The sequence below is a fragment of the Misgurnus anguillicaudatus genome, chromosome 3, assembly GCF_027580225.2.
Source record: "Misgurnus anguillicaudatus chromosome 3, ASM2758022v2, whole genome shotgun sequence".
Taxonomy (NCBI): domain Eukaryota; kingdom Metazoa; phylum Chordata; class Actinopteri; order Cypriniformes; family Cobitidae; genus Misgurnus; species Misgurnus anguillicaudatus.
Window position 1 is genome coordinate 44,004,401 of NC_073339.2, and position 16,897 is coordinate 44,021,297.

Below are 16,897 nucleotides of genomic sequence, written 5' to 3' on the forward strand. Positions count from 1 at the left end.
AAAATTTGCTGCACAAAAGGCAGTCAAGTGCATCTCGGAATATAGCGCAGACACGCTTCTCATCCCGAGCAGGCACGCGTGCCACAGCCAAATGAAAGAAAGACGTGGTCCATCACTGTCTGGAGGATAACTAGTAGCCAGTTGATAAAACATCTTGGAGAATAGTGCAGACGCGCTTCACGTCGCGAGCGTGCATGCGCACCACACGGTTGAAATGGTCTGTCAACTGTCTGGAGGATAGCCAGTTGATAAAACGCACGTGAAAACTGTAAGTGGACTTATGTTTTGGGTTTATTTAAGCCTGTTATTGTATTAGTCCATAGTTTTTGCAAATTTAAAGTAAGTTAGCTGGTGATTTTTGTCGTTTAAGCAACCTGCTAGCTAGGTTGCATGTGCCTGTTGATTGGATATGAACACTCTTTCTTACATTATTTATGTGCATTATTTACATGCTACAGTAGTTACACTCCTTGTAATTAATAGTGGGGAAATAATCAATATTCGCGCTATCTATTATCCTTCGCCAGACGTTCTACAAATCTGCTTCAGTTTGTGTTTATTAACCCTTTAGTTTCACTTAATCACGCAGCTATTCCCGTTAGAGGTATCTGTAAAAAACATTTAATTCATTAATAATCTAATATGTGTTCATTTTCTGTCATAGTTTCTTCAAAATTAAGTTTTATTTAAGTGTTTTAAATAAAAATATTTTCATTTTCATCATGACGCGTACGCCCCGCCCCTTTGATGCGCGCCCCCGTCCACAACCACCTTAACTAATTAATTTTCTAATTTTCTAAACAGGCTATTTTGGTTACTTTATAAGACCATGACCAGCGATTGGATGGTTTAGCAGGGCCCTCAGATGGTGAGAAGATGATCGGAGTATCTAGAGACATATGGGATCAATAATGAGTTTTTTGTCTTAAATGATGTCGTCTCATGTCCGTCCTACTTCCTAAATGATAGAAGCATATTGTTTTCTTTCACGCTCATAATCTTGCTTTCATCTTCAAACGGATCCACGTTCAATTGACCCCCAATGTGTTTTCCAGCCTTAAGATCCGACATGTGTTCATTCATCAATCATTATCTCGTCATCATCCCATTTGTCCGTATTTTTACTTTGATGTATAATTCTCACGCTTTCTCATTCATGAAAATTTTATTTACTTTTTTGCATTCAGGTTTATTGGTCGCATTAGATGTAGCACATTTCATTTGTAAGCAATCAAATTTTTGTAACACAACTTAAGATTTCGGTCATTTCGTACACCTTTACATGTTGGTTACCAAACCAGAGGAAAGCAGGCAACATAAATGTGTTTGTGTTATTTCCAGAAAGGAGAGCCGTCTAGTCCGCTGCTCTCCGAGGATGGCCGGGAACAGTTGATGTTTGAAGTTCCTCTGAACGACTCCGGCTCGGCTGGTCTGGGGGTCAGTCTAAAGGGAAACAAGTCCCGCGAGACCGGAGAAGATCTGGGCATCTTCATCAAGTCCATCATCCACGGAGGGGCGGCACATAAGGTAAAAAGCAGACGGTGTCAGTGCCCATGATGCCCATTTATCTCAAAACTTCACAGAGCTTCCAGACGCCTCGCGTATGACGACATAACCAGATGTACTGTATGTCACAATGCAACACAATCATATCAATAAACGTAATAATTGTAAGTTAATAATTGCGTTAGCACCGCAAAGGTCATGGGTTCGAATTCAGGGAATATATAGCTAAGTGTCTATCAAATGCATAAATGTATATGTATTTATGCCATTTATATTCATATACTTTAGCATTGGTTTTAACATCATTGCCGTTTTTCTGCACTCACTTTCACAGACACCGCAAGCTCAGTTACAAGATCCTCAAAAAATGCATTTTGGGATTCATAAAAAGTACCTTTTAAAGTGGTCTGGAATGCTAACAGCAAACCTTACTGAGTCTTATATCTTAGACACACACACACACACACACACACACACACACACACACACACACACACACACACACACACACACACTTCTCTCTTCATTTAGTCCTGGATAAAAGAGGGCAGCAGGTGTTGTGTTTCTGTGTAGATAAGGGCATGTCTTCTCTCTTCTATCAGCCCTGTAATCAAGAGTGGTCTCACAGGTGGAGCTGCGTCTCTGGCCCCTATGAGCACTCCAGTAAAGAGTGGGCTCAGAGAGCGAGCTGCATCACAGGCCCCAAACAAAGCCTATGATAGAGATGCTGAGCTCTTCATTCCATCTCTGTTTCTCATGCTTGTCACTCGTTTCTGGTTTCCTCGGCAGTTTACGTGAGAAAACACAGCTTAATAGAGATAAATATATGTTTAAAAAACAAACAGGCTTTCATCATGTTGTGTAAATCATTGTGCTCATAATTATCTCATTTTGCAAATAGCATTTAAATCTTCTCTAGTTTTAGTGTATTTAAACTAGTGAAGCATTATATTCATATATTTATTACAATTGTATTATTTATTATAAAGCATCTTTCTGACAGGAATGAGTTCCTGTAATTTTCTAGGTTTTATGATCCATATTGCAATAAGAAGCTCCAAGGCCTGTGGAGGTTGAGCAATTACATTTGTGTGTGCTTGTGTTTTTTGTGTATGAGTGTGTTTGTACACTTGTTGTGTTTATTGTGTTTGTGCTTAAGTGTTTGTGTGTGTGTGTGCATTTGAGTATGTTTGTGTGCATGTGTGTGCATGTGTTTGTTTAATTGTGTGCAATTGTGTTTGTTTGTGTGTGCGCGCTTGTGTATGTTTTTGTTTGTGCACTTGACTGTATTTGTGGTGTGTGTGTGTGTGTGTGTGTTTGATTGCTTTTGTGTGTGTGCTTGAGAGTTTATTTGTGTTTGCTTGCATATGTTTTGTGTGTGTTCTTGGTTGTGTAGTTAAGTGGTTTATGTGTTTGCTTCTGTTTGTGTGCGTGTTTATTCTGTGTGTGTGTGTGTGTGTGTGTGTGTGTGTGTGTGTGTGTGTGTGTGTGTGTGTGTGTTTTGTTTGTGTACAAAAATATTTTGTGTATGTGCTTTGTGTGTGTGTTTATTTGTTCTTGTTTGTGTAATTTTGTGTGAGTGTGTGTGTCCTTCTGTGTGTGTCGTTCTGTGTGTGTCGTTCTGTGTGTGTCGTTCTGTGTGTGTCGTTCTGTGTGTGTCGTTCTGTGTGTGTCGTTCTGTGTGTGTGTGTGTGTGTGTGTGTGTGTGTGTGTGTGTTTGTTTGTGTAATTAAGTGTGTTTTGTGTGTGTGTGTTTGTTTTTGTTTGTGTAATAAAGTTTTTTTTAAAAGTGTGTGCTTGTGTGCATATTTGTTCTTGTTTGTGTAATTAGGTGTTGTGTGTGTGTTTGTTTGTGTAATTAAGTGTGTTTTGTGTGTGCTTGTCTGCATATTTGTTCTTTTTTGTATAATTAGGTGTGTTTGTTTGTGTAATTAAGTGTGTTTTGTGTGTGCATATTTGTTCTTTTTTGTGTAATTAAGTGTGGTGTGTGTGTTTGTTTGTGTAATTAAGTGTGGTGTGTTTGTGTTTGTGTGCATATTTGTTCTTTTTTGTATAATTAGGTGTGTTTGTGTGTTTGTTTGTGTAATTAAGTGTGTGTGTGTGTGTGGGTGTGTGTGTGTGTGTGTGTGTGACTAGAGATGTGTGTGTGTGTGTGTGTGTGTGTGTGTGTGTGTGTGTGTGTGTGTGTGTGTGTGTGTGTGTGTGTGTGTGTGTGTGTTTGTTTGTATAATTAAGTGTGGTGTGTTAGTTTGTATAATTAAGAGTTTTCTGTGTGATTGTGTGCGTATTTTTCGTTCTTTTTTATGTAATTAGGTGTGTTTTTATCTATGTAATTAAGTGTTTTTGTGTGTGTGCTGTGTGCGTATTTGTTCTTGTTTGTGTAATTAAATGTTTTGTGTGAGTGTGTGTGCCCTTCTGTGTATGTCCTTATGTGTGTGTTCTTGTTTCTGTAATTAAGTGTGTTTTTTGTGTGTGTGTTTTTGTTTGTGTAATTAAGTTTTTATTTATTTGTGTGCTTATGTGTGTGTGTATTTTGTCATTAGATGGTCACAGGTGTGTGTGTCTGTTCTGTCAGAGAGACGTGCTATCAGTGGTGTGCGGTCAGTGACCCGGCCCTGAGGTCGGACTCTTCTGCTGTGACACAGACCCTCACGACTCATTAAAGGGGCTCTGGTGGCTTTTAGCTGCTAATCTCTTTTGTTCCTCCTCAGTGGAGTTTTATTTAGAGAACCACAGCTGTGAAACCTAATCCAATTCACTCTGTCCTGCTCCTGTCACACTAATGATACGCATCCAAATTTGTTTCTGTATTCATAGTGGGATCGCATTAAAGATTGAACTGTGGGCTTTAACAATGTTTTCAAATGACTTTTAACACTGCAAGTAACTTAAACAAGAGTCTCCAAAGTAACTAAAAGTCTCATATCAAGTCTATTTTTTATCATTTAATTGTATTGGTTTTATAACATATTATTAAGCTGCATATTATCCAATATTATTTATTATTAAGATTAATAAATGTACATTAAAGGAATAGTCTACTCATTTTCAATATTAAAATATGTTATTACCTTAACTAAGAATTGTTGATACATCCCTCTATCATCTGTGTGCGTGCACGAAAGCGCTGGAGCGCGTTGCGACGCTTCGATAGCATTTAGCTTAGCCCCATTCATTCAATGTTACAATTTAGAGATAAAGTTAGAAGTGACCAAACACATCAACGTTTTTCCTATTTAAGACGAGTAGTTATACGAGCAAGTGTGGTGGTACAAAACAAAACGTAGCGCTTTTCCAAGCGGACCCAAAAGAGGAACCACATCCTACGGCGCAACAGCACCCCTGGGAGCACTTCGACTCGCCTGAAAAGTCCGCTCCCCTTCTCCCTCTCATAATAGGAGAGGGAAGGTGTTACTGCGCCGAGTTGAAGTACTCCCAAAAGTGCCACCACGCCATAAAACACAGTTCCTCTTTTAAATCCGCTTAGAAAAGCGCTACGTTTTATTTTGTACCACCAAACTTGCTCGTATAACTACTCGTCTTAAATAGGAAAAACGTTGATGTGTTTGGTCACTTCTAACTTTATCTCTAAATGGTACCATTGAATGAATGGGGCTAAGCTAAATGCTATCGAAGCATCGCAGCGCGCTCCAGCGCTTACGTGCACGCACACAGATGATAGAGGGATGTATCAACAATTCTTAGTTAAGGTAATAACATATTTTAATATTGAAAATGAGTTGACTATTCCTTTAAGAATTATGAACAATTGTAAAACTATTTATTGGTGTCATTTATTGTATTTTTTAATTTTCATAATTTTTTACATTTTGTATCTGATATATGCTGCTCTGGCTTTGTAAAAAAATTACAATAGCTATTACAATATTATAGTTGGTAAATAATCTAGCTTGCTACTTCTTTTCAATGAATAGTTTAACTTCTTAAGCTAAACTTATTAAAGCAGGTTTCTCAATAATAAAGTTTGTAATGTCGTCCTTGTTCTTTTGCAGGACGGTCGACTTCATATCAACGACCAGTTGATTGCCGTTAACAGCGAATCTCTCCTCGGCCGCTCCAACCACGATGCCATGGAAACCCTGCGGCACTCCATGTCCACAGAAGGGAACCTCAGAGGAACCATCCAGCTGGTGGTTCTCCGTTCTCTGGAGCGATCCCCAGTTCAGGTATGGCCAGTTCCCATACCATATCGCGAGTACCACTACAGACCGGTTCCCCGCAGGGTTTCAGAGCCTCTGTCTTTGACCTCAGTCCACCGGTATCATAACTATTATTATCACAGGCTGTCAGGTGACCCCTGAGTGATACTGTGAACCCAGAATTTCATGCTCTGCAAGTTTCAGTTACATTTATACGGATGTATCGGAAATTAAAATCGCTGAGTGAGGTCTCAGAAACGTTTAGTAGCTAAAATGTATTTTCTTGTTTCTCCTTGACTTCTTATCTGTTTCCTGCTCTTGTTGTAACGTTTTTTTATTTCTCTTTAAATATAATTCATCTTATCTGCTTCTCTTTTTTCCTGCTCTGTTTTATTCACTGACTGTATGACTGATTCTACTTTTCTTAATAAAGAACCTGAAATCTTTGCATGCTTTCTGTTTTCTGTGTGCTTTTCCTGGGTCTTTTTGTCTTTTCTGCTTTGAATACTACGTTCTTCTGAGATGTAGTTCAGCCCCCTCCCCAAAATGTATGACTTTGCATAAGACACGAGCATAGAAAAATTGGGTTATATATTGTGTCTGTGTTTCAGGGGGTTCGCCATGTTCACTGGGGTTCCCCTTTTGTTAAGGTAGCGGTAAGTTCAGGAAACTTTGTCACTTTGTGTGGTTGAAAACTTGCATGAGTTTACCCTCGGTTAACCGTTGAGATGGTTTCACATGGTTAAGACATTTTGTTAAACAATCAGCAGATCCTAGATAAAAAAATCACAGAATGAAAGTGAGTTTCGAACACGAGTGCCCTTTAGCAAAATGTCGACCACCTCAGTAAATAAAGCCATTATCGGGCAGAACGTGTTTTTGTTAGCTAAGCCCTTTTTTTTTGCAGTCTCAGAAATACATTTTTGTGAAATGCTTTTGCAATAATTAAAGGGAAGTGATGTTAAGGGTAAAACGTCTGCTAAATATCTCCGAAAGCAACAGATTTACTTTAAATTTTCAAGGGTGAAATGTTACTCTAAAAGAGGGCCTTGATTTTGTTTAACAGTGGTGAAACATACAAAAACCATGTAAACAACAACAACCATCTATCCCCAAAGAAACTGTATGGCTAAACTGTGTTTATACATTGTAAAAGATTTGTTGGTTCAACTTTTTTCTTTTGTTTTTGTAAATATGTGCTTTTAAACCACAACTTCTTGTCTTGCACTAGCTGCGTGAACGCGCCAACGTGACCTTACGTATTACGTAACCACATCGAAAGGTCACGCGTAACGTGAAATGCACACTTGCAGATCATTTTAAACAATAAACACGTCTGGAAGTCTCGCGGGGCAAATAAAGCATTTAGCGTGGCGTGGTAGAAGCAAATCCGCCTCATACTTGTGTTTAGTTCGCGCGAATGACTCGAATTGAGCATTGCTGCATGAAATGCGCGAGTTGAAAAATCAAAAAACACACTGTGTTAACCAATCAGGAGCTTGCTCTAGTAGTGATGTGATTACAGGAAGCAAGTGAAGCAGCAGAAGCCCCTCCCATGATGCAAATTTCCACGCGAATGTCTCAAATTTCCACGCGAATGTCTCGAATGACTAGAATGTCACACACGGCTTTTTAATGTGCATATTAAGAGAGTAAACTCAAAATGTTTGAGCATCCAACTATGTGCGAATAGCGCGTTTTTGCCGCCTCTACTGCGTTTGGTGTGAATCCAGCATAAGATCGTCTTATTGTCAGCCTGTGAGTTCACCGATACACAATAGTAATAGGGGGCGGGGCAATAGTTATCTATTTTTGTTTTGGTAATTTTTACTTATTTATGAGAACCCACTTGATTGGTGCATCAAAAAGAAGCTGATTTACTCTAAGGGCAACACTGTCATGACCGCAACCATCTTAAAACTGAGGCCATTCATTTGAGTGCATATTTAAAGCCCAGGCACTTTGAAATTTCTTGCATCCAAGGGTGCGGGAACAACACACTTGCTGGTTTTAAACCCCTGCGCACCTAACAACCTCTCTAGTTGCAAGGAAATGGCAAAGCCGCGCGTATTACAAGCTCATGTGTGAAGTCATACGCATTACAAGTTCAGGTGCGTACAAACAGGAATCTGTGCACGTTACAAGCTCACTCGCACAAAGTGAAGCCCACAAACCCTCTCATGCAAGGAAAAGCACGCACTGCGCACGTTAATGTAAAACTATAATAATAATAACTATCCCCAGCTATCGTCATGAGAGCCCACTATTGGTCATATGTCTGACTATCATTGATACATGATAGTATCGTCTATTGGCACAACCCTACTGGAGCGGTAGTTTCACATACGTCATGCGTGATCTTTCGACGTGATTACGTAATATGTAAGGTTGTGCTGGGGCACCATACGGCTAGTGCAATACGAAAACGTTGTGGTTTAAAAAGTCATTTTTGGGGGGCGAAAATGACATTCGTTTCACAAGATAAGACCCTCGTTTAGAGCCCATTGAAGCTGCAATTTTAGGGGTGATTCACATAGCGCGTTTTTTGCGTGCTCAAGTTCGTTACTTTAAATGGAAGCGCCGCGGTTGTTTTTCCACGCTCATTTTTCCAGGTGCGTCCGCACCACATCGAGTTAAAAACATGTAAATTTTTTTGCATGCCGCAAGCGCTCCGCACATCATGTGACAAGAATCTACGCATCTACCTTTTTAACGCATGTTTTTAGTTGCTCCTTAAACTGTATTGAAACTGTAAACTGTTGAGGTCACCTAAAGTCCACAATATGATGAAAAATCCTTGAATGTTTTCCTCAAACTTAATTTCTTCTTGACTGAACTAACAAAGACATAAACATCTTGGATGACATGGGGGTAAGTTATCAGTATTTTTTTTATAAAAGTGGATTATTCCTTTAATTCAACTTAAATTATAAATTATATGTCAACTAATATTTTTAAGTTAAATAAACTTAAAATTTAAAGGCAACCAGGCAACTTTAAGTTGAACCGGCTTTTTTACGGTGTAAAAACACAATCCTGTTTGGTTTCCAACATAAAATTGCCCTTCTCAAGCCAACACGAGGTGTTAGTGAATGAATCTTTTCCTAACAAAAGGGTTTCGCAGAAGTCAACTGTATGTCAAGTTGATTTGAGCTTAGAAAAGAGTCTTTGCATTCAAGGTGAAACCAGCCCAGATCATCAATTCCAACTCGGCTCCTCATTCCTGTCCAATAAAAATGAAGACGAATTGTTATTGACTCCGCCTTCATGAGTCTGACTTTGGTTGGTGAGCGGTAGGGTGTTATTGAAGAGCATTAGCCTATCCTCAACACGATCTAGTCGCAGAAGGATGGTGATCGTGGTGTGGTTGTTAATGGCAGCTCAATAAAAGGTGATATGTCGCCACCATGCATTTTTTATAAATCGCATGCAGACAGCTTGATCAATATGCCATTAATCACAGACAGAGATGAATGATTCGGAAATGGATTGAAGGTTAGAAAATCAAAACAGACTTTGTAGACTAAACTTAATGGGTTTGTTCCTCAGTTTACTAGATCAGTATATACTAGTTTTTGTCATTTTTATGGTAATTTTCAAACTGCAGGTTCAAATATTATGTTCTACATTTACATCCATGCATTTGGCAGGCGCTTTTATCCAAAGTTGACTTACAGTGCATACTTTCACCCTTGGATTGAACCCATGACATTTGCACTGCTAATGCAATGCTATACTAAGCCACAGGAACACATTTTGTAGGGAGAGATTTCATGTGAACCCACCTTCTTCTTCTTCAGACCTGTCATGCATGTTTTTCTTCATGTTCTTCATCATATTTCTCCTTTCACCACCTTCTTCCTGTAGTAACTTCACTCGCCCCACCCTGTCTCACATCTAATCCCGTTACCTCGCTGGATCTCCTCTTGCTCAGCAAGTTAATCAGATTACACCGTGGGCTCCTTGAATGAAAGGCGAATTTTGGGTTTTAATGAAAGGATGCCTGGGGCTACCCTAAGGGTATCTAACCTCAGCTCACCCTCACTACAGTCCTGTGTTTGGAGGGGGTGGAGAAATCCATAGGTTTAGGGTGTTGTTCTCCAATCTGTTTTGTTGTTCCTTTGTTGGTTCTTTGTCCCCAGCGGTGGGCTGGCGTTCCTCCTTGATTGTCTGATTGAGACGTACCGATCGCGGCCTTTAAAGGTGTCACACAGCCCCTTTGGCAAGAGCGCGTGTCTTTGTGTGTCTCTCATACTTTTTAAGTTAAGGTTGTACATAAATGAATATGAATGTGTACGTATACACAGAGAAACTGAGAGAGAAACTAGATTTTTTTTGGATTAGTTTGTGCAAAACGTTGGATGTGGTGGTTGTTCGCTATATATATACAGTGCATTTAAGGTATGCATTTTTAAACAGTTTGGGTATTCCAGGGATCAAACCCATGACCTTCGGTTATTCCCTTTTGCCCCAAATTAAAAGGAGCTCACTCAATTTTCGAAGAAGATACATAATTCAAGTCTAAGTAAAAATCTTTTAAGTCTTACATCTAAACAAAGCAGTGTTTTTTGGAGAAAGTGATTTTTATTACGCTTACCTAATGTATGTGCTTAACATTGCAATCATAAAGTGATGTCTGCATTAAAGGAATAGTTCACCATCGGATTTAAATTAGAAAACGTCCTGGCTCTTTCAAGCTTTATAATGGTAGTAAATGGTGCCACTGAACACGCTTGACCGTTACAGGAAGCTAGTTATTATGGATAAGATTTAAATATGTATATTTTTATTACAAAATCACATCGATTACCCTCAGAAGGCCTTTATTAACCCGTTGGAGTTGTGTGGATTACTACTGTAAAAGATGGATGGACTTTTTTGGACTTTAAAATCTAAAGCACCATTTACTACCCTTATAAAGCTTTAAACATGCCAGGACATTTTATAATCGAACTCAGATTGTGTTCGTATGAAAGATGGTAGTCGCACACATCTCGGATGGCGTGAGGGCGAGTAAATCATGGTGTAATCGCTAACCTCATGCATGTACTTAATTTTGCAGTCATAAAGTGATGTCTGCATTAAAGGGATAGTTCACAATTTTAGTTATATTACAAAATGCCCTGGCTTTTCTAGGCTTTATAATGGTAATAAATGGTGCTACTTAACATGCTTGACCGTTACCAGAAGGTAGTTATTATGGTTTATAAAGTTTTAAATTTGTATATTTTTATTGCAAAATCGGATCAGTTACCCTCAGAAGGCCTTTATTAACCCCTTGGAGGTGTGTGGATTACGTCTGTGAAAGATGGATGGACTTTTCTGGGGTTCAAAATCAAAAGCACCATTTATTACCCTTATGAAGCTTGGAACAGCCACATTTTCTTATAACTGCGATTGTGTTTGTTATAAATCTGGATATTTTTATTACAAAATTGCATCGATTACCTGCAAAAGATCTTTATTAACCCCTTGGAGCCATGCGAATTACTTTTGTGAAGGATGGATGCACGTTTTTGGGCTTCAAAATCAAAAGCACCATTTATGAAGCTTGGAACAGCCAGGACATTTTTTTATAACTCTGATTGTGTTTGTTTTAAATATGGATATTTTTCTTGCAAAATTGCATAAATTACCTTCAGAAGGCCTTTATTAACCCCTTGAAGTTACGTCTGTGAAAGATTGATGGACTTTTTTGGCTTCAAAATCAAAAGCACCATTTACTACCCTTATAAAGTTTGAAAAAGCCAGGACATTTTTTTATGACTCAGATTGTGTTTGTTATAAATAGGGATGTTTTTATTACAAAATTGCATCTATTACGCACAAAAGACCTTTTTTAACCCCTTTGAGCCATGTGGATTACTTTTGTGAAGGATGGATGCACGTCTTTGGGCTTCAAAATCAAAAGCACCATTTATTACCCTTATGAAGCTTGGAACAGCCAGGACATTTTCTTATAACTCAGATTGTGTTTGTGATAAATATGGATATTTTATTACAAAATCGCATCGTTTACCCCCAGAAGGCCTTTATTAACCCCTTGGAATTGTGTGGATTACTTTTGTGAAGGATGGATTTACTTTTTTGAGCTTGAAAATCAAAAGCACCATTTACTGCCATTGTAAAGCTTGGAAAAGCCAGGACATTTTCTTATAACATTGATTGTGTTTGTTATAAATATGTTTTTTTTTTACAAAATCGCATCAATTACCTGCAAAAGAACTTTATTAACCCCTTTGAGCCATGTGGATTACTTCTGTGATGGATGGACTTTTTTGGGCTTGAAAATCAAAACTCAGATTGTGTTCGTCTGAAAGATGATAGTCTTATACATCTTGGATGGCTTGAGGGTGAATAAATCATGGGGTAATCTTCATTTTCGGGTGAACTATCTCTTTAATAAGCACTGCTAATCACATTTTCAGCATTTAGGGGCAATTCTGCGATGGAAATTGAAATCAATCAATAATATTGGCTGACATTTCATTTTTCACTTCCCTTTGGAGTTACATCTCCATCAAGCACCCTTTGACATTTTCCTGCCGGCTAGGAAATTTCGTATGCACTGTCAAAACACTGATCTGAGCAAAACACGCTAAAGGCGTCCCTCGACGAGAGGCTTTCACAATCCCTTTCGTCTGAGCCACATAATCACTGAGGAGAATGAGCTCCAGAGGACCCATCCTTTTGTCCATTGAAGATTTTTCTGCTTCCAGAGAGACAGAAAGCGAGTCAATGACAGCGAGCTGTCGGCAGATTACAGCAGTGGCGTTTCCACATGTAAAGAGCAGACGTTTCTGCTAATGACCGTTCTCCGACTGAGATTTAACATGTGAAGAAAAGAACGCCGCTTTCATTTTTCTCACCACCACACAGAATAGTACGGCCTAAATGTGTTTAAGAGCTTTGATATGGTGATATCCTAATACCTTTCATCCAGTCAGCCTGGGCGTTTTACTCTGAATACAATGTTTGTGTGTGCTGCATGTGTTTTGTATGACAGTATAAAGTATACAGCGCTCTTCCTCAGGGTTTGCCGCTTGACGTTGACAGCCGTAGTTCCTTTTTCTTCAGAGACGTCTCTCTCCATGGCCTCATGTCTTCATTTTGACACGTGTTTCCTTAACCGTCTCGGAGTTGCTTTTGGCTCATGAATGTTTCAGACGGTGCCATGTGGTTGCTTTTATACTTTTGTCATTTACTATTTGGCATTAGCATATTTTTTGCCTCCAAAGTATTTCTAGATCAGTACACTCCAGTTTTTCCCTCCCAAGTCTGAAGAGTTCATGTATAGTTTTGCTTTAGTCATACATCATTGCATCAGACTTTTACTTTTGTTAAACACGTCGCTGTACTTCAATATAAATGCAGAAAATGGTCCAATCCAGTTTAAAGAAGCAGGTCATATACAGGTAGCTCACCAAAAACCATAATGTAATCACTTCATGTCTTTTTGTAATCTGTATGGCTTCTTATCTGTGGACCACAGATGATGTAAGGAAAAAGGCTGTTTTCCATACATTGAAAGCATATGGTGAACAATTATTGCTTTAAAAATATATGTTAAAATTATACAATTGGCCATATGTGCTGTACTGTATGTCTTCTGAAGACATATGATGAACATATGGAACGAGAAAACGTATCAGATGGCGTCTTGGCAGATCACACTGAATTTGTGTTTTTCACATAAAACTATATGACATAAAAGCAAAAAAAAAAAAAACATAAACAAGTTTACCTTTTGTTTTCCACGGATGCAGCAAAGTCAGATTATACTGTTTTTTTGTGAACTCTTATGTTGTTATTTTAGGTTTTGCATGCCAATTAGCACAAACTCAATAGGGCTTATTCGCAAACACCGGAAGTCGCTAGCCGCGGCCATCTTGTTGACATAACATCTGTCCTGCCCCTAGCCGCACGTAGATTTGAGTCGAGGGGAGCAGTAGCCTAATGGCTTAATCTCGTCTGTATTAAGAGAAGATGAGCTTGATTATTGTGGAACCATATCAAATAGACCCAATAGCCTTAAGTAAAGATCCGTCCTTATTGCCATCCGTAACTTATCCGGATATTTATAACTATATCGTTCATACAGTATCCGCATTCATCATACAACCACTGAAGGGCCGTTCACATTATAACTATAACGATAACTATATCATCGTCCACATCACCAAACAATACGTTTATGCTAATTCACTCACGGCACTCGCGCAAATCACTTGCCTTTAATATTGCTTGTAATAAAAACTTTTGCAGTCCTCAACACGCTGCGTTTCGCGTAACGCTAAACAGTGAATCTAATAGTTTGTGTAATCTCTTACCTTTTGGCATAACAGTTAGTTAATGTAATAGATTAAAAAGCATTACGTAGTCAATTTTCACAGCAACTGGAGGTAATCTAATGTTATAGAGCTCAGCAATGAGCTTCACTGTCATTTTAAGTGGCCGTGCACTTGAAGTTCAAATAGATTTGAATGCTATGAATGGTTTATCCTTCATCAGGTGGGAAAAATCGCTCAGAAAGTGATCCCAATGATGTCGTTCATTGTATCTGTATCGTTATAGTTTTGGTGTGAGCTCCGCTATTCTGTTTAATATAAAACGAGTTTCAAAACTATGTGAACGGCCCTTAATTCCCTGTCAATGCCAGACCTATTATTATGTTCATATAGTTATTAATACTAATTTAATATTTATGGCAGCTTATTTGAAAGAGCAGTTTCAGCCACTGCTTACAGCTAACCATATGTGATCAAATTATGGGGACAGACTTTGCTGTGAGGATATATCCCTAACGTTACCTGTGGTAAAATGATGGGGACAGACTTTGCTGTTGGGAGTCTCTCCTTCGCTGGTTCAACTCTGTTCTGTCTCCTTCCTTTCATGTTTTCTGACAGTCGGTATCGCATGAAAACTAATTCCGGGGTTCTTTTTGCTGTTGTTAGAACATCCGTGTATTACACCACACACCATCGCGTGGTTTTAAAAAAAATGACACAGATAATACCATGCATAATACCCACGCTGACTCGCTTGTCAATTGACAGACTGACAGTTTTATGTCAACAATATGGCCGCCGCGAACATTGATGACGTAGATCGAATAAGCCCTATATGGAAGCAATATGAATCTTAACTCTTTCCCTGCCAGCATTTTTTATGATTTTTTTTTCAAAAGTTTAATGCCTTCCAGAAAATGGTCTTCTTTAAATATATAAACATACAGTATATCAAATGAAAGAACAGACCCTCTGCTTTTAAACAAACAAAAAAAATCTTCATTTGTTCTCTTTTAATACCTCTCAAATATGGGTTTCTAAAAAATGTTGAGCTAAAAGCTAACAAAATTGTGTTTTAGTGAAAGACTTCTTATAGATATCCGATTCAGAGCGATGATCAAAACATAAACAGAGTTTGAACTGTTTGACGTGAGGGGTTGCTTCCGGGTTGTATTAGTTGGGTAAGAGCGCTGGAAAAACTTGTTATTGGGAAGCGTTTTCTCTTAATTGACGAGCTAACTCGTCAATGGCTGGGAAAGAGTTAACAGCAGTTTTTTAGCATGGTGCTTGACATTAAGCATGTTTCAGATCTTTCTTTTGTTTGCTAAATGATTTACTTGAGAAGTTACATTTACCTCATGTTTTTTCCTAATAAAGTAATTCTGTAATGTCTCTTCTTCAGGAAAATCAAGAAGTCAGTCAAATTCCCTCAAGGAACGAATCTCCGGTGCAGCAACCTAACGGCAACCCGGCCAACAATTTTGCACCGCCAGTCATGGTAAACAACCGCGTTTACGAAGCTTCTGGTAAGTACATGACACAAATATTTTTTTTATTTTCTGGAGGACGCTGTTGGTCGCTAATCTATTGTCTGTTTAGGGTCACTTCTGTGTTCTTTAAATTTGATAATATTGGTAAACTTAACAAACTATGGAATAGCATGATTGTAAATAAATGGATTAGTGGGTCATCATAAGGATACATTTTTTGAAATTGAGATTTATACGTCACCTGAAGAAGGAATAAATAAGCTTTACATTGATGTATGGTTTGTTAGGATAGGATATATATGGTTAACTATTGAACCATTTTGAAAATTTGGAATCTGAGGATGCAAATATTGAGAAAATCGTCTTTAAAGTTGTCCTAATAAAGTCTTAAGCTTTGCATCTACTCACTAAAATAAGTTTTGAGATTTTTAGGGTCAGAAATTTACAAAATGTTTTTATTGAACATGATTTCACCTAATATCCTACAAATATACGAGTGCGTCAATGACGTGACGTTAATTATTTTGTGTCCGTATGGTTCATTTAATGTAAAAAGGTTAAAATTTTAGAAATACATTTGCAGATTACTATTTGCATACATTTTCTAAAATTTCTGGTTTTATTTCATTTTGAAAAAATATTCGGAGGATAATTGCAAAAATGTCAATGTGGTGTAACCAGTCTATGTCAATTGGTGTAACTAGTATTTTTTTCAAATTAAAATATAAATATATTCATAAAAAAACGTGTAATAAAATATAATCATCTAGTTTAGTGTAATATGATATTTTACATACATTTTTACATCATTTGTTAAAAATTATTTAGAAAATAGCTGTTTTAAGCATATGTCTGGACAAATATTACAAAAACGCATAAAATGTACATTTAGTAATAACTAATAAAATGCATTTTCGTGTAATATTTTAAAATGGTTTTTTTATGATTACGCTAACATGCCATCGAGGTGGATAAAATATTTAATATTTCTCATTCTTGGGCACAATTGGCGGTTACACCATTTGACATTTTCAGGTCCATTCAGCCTTAACTTTCATAAAAATGGTGCAAATGTAATAAAATTAACATAAATACTCTATGTGCATTGAAATATACCTGCTGCATGCTTTTAAAACAAGTTTTTTTTTAAGATTTTTGAATTTCTCATCTTGCCAAACCGTTTTTGTCACTAACCCATAAATCAAAATATAGCATGTTCGGTATAGTCACTCTTCGCCAAGTATTTGTAAAAATGTTCTCGTCATTTTATTAGGGCTGTCCTCGACTAAGGATTTACATATTCGAATCAGAATTGTCGAATCTTTTCATAGTCGACCGATAGTCGAATCATCTATGTGTGTGTGCATGGGTTGGGAGGGGGTCAGACCAGGTACAAATTGGTAACTTTTATTTTCTTTCACAAGCAGCACACATAAACAAGTCTCTGATTAAG

General features: G+C 37.9%; 1 protein-coding gene across 2 annotated transcripts in view; it reads left to right on the top strand.

The window, feature by feature from the left end:
• pard3ba (par-3 family cell polarity regulator beta a) overlaps nucleotides 1-16,897 on the top strand; it is a 190,150-nt gene that overhangs the window by 88,863 nt on the left and 84,390 nt on the right. For both annotated transcript variants that reach the window (XM_073866239.1, XM_073866240.1), the window contains exons 11-13: nucleotides 1,342-1,527; nucleotides 5,520-5,693; nucleotides 15,357-15,480. In XM_073866239.1, the coding sequence (XP_073722340.1) occupies nucleotides 1,342-1,527; nucleotides 5,520-5,693; nucleotides 15,357-15,480 (484 nt within the window). The remainder of the gene's footprint in view (nucleotides 1-1,341; nucleotides 1,528-5,519; nucleotides 5,694-15,356; nucleotides 15,481-16,897) is intronic.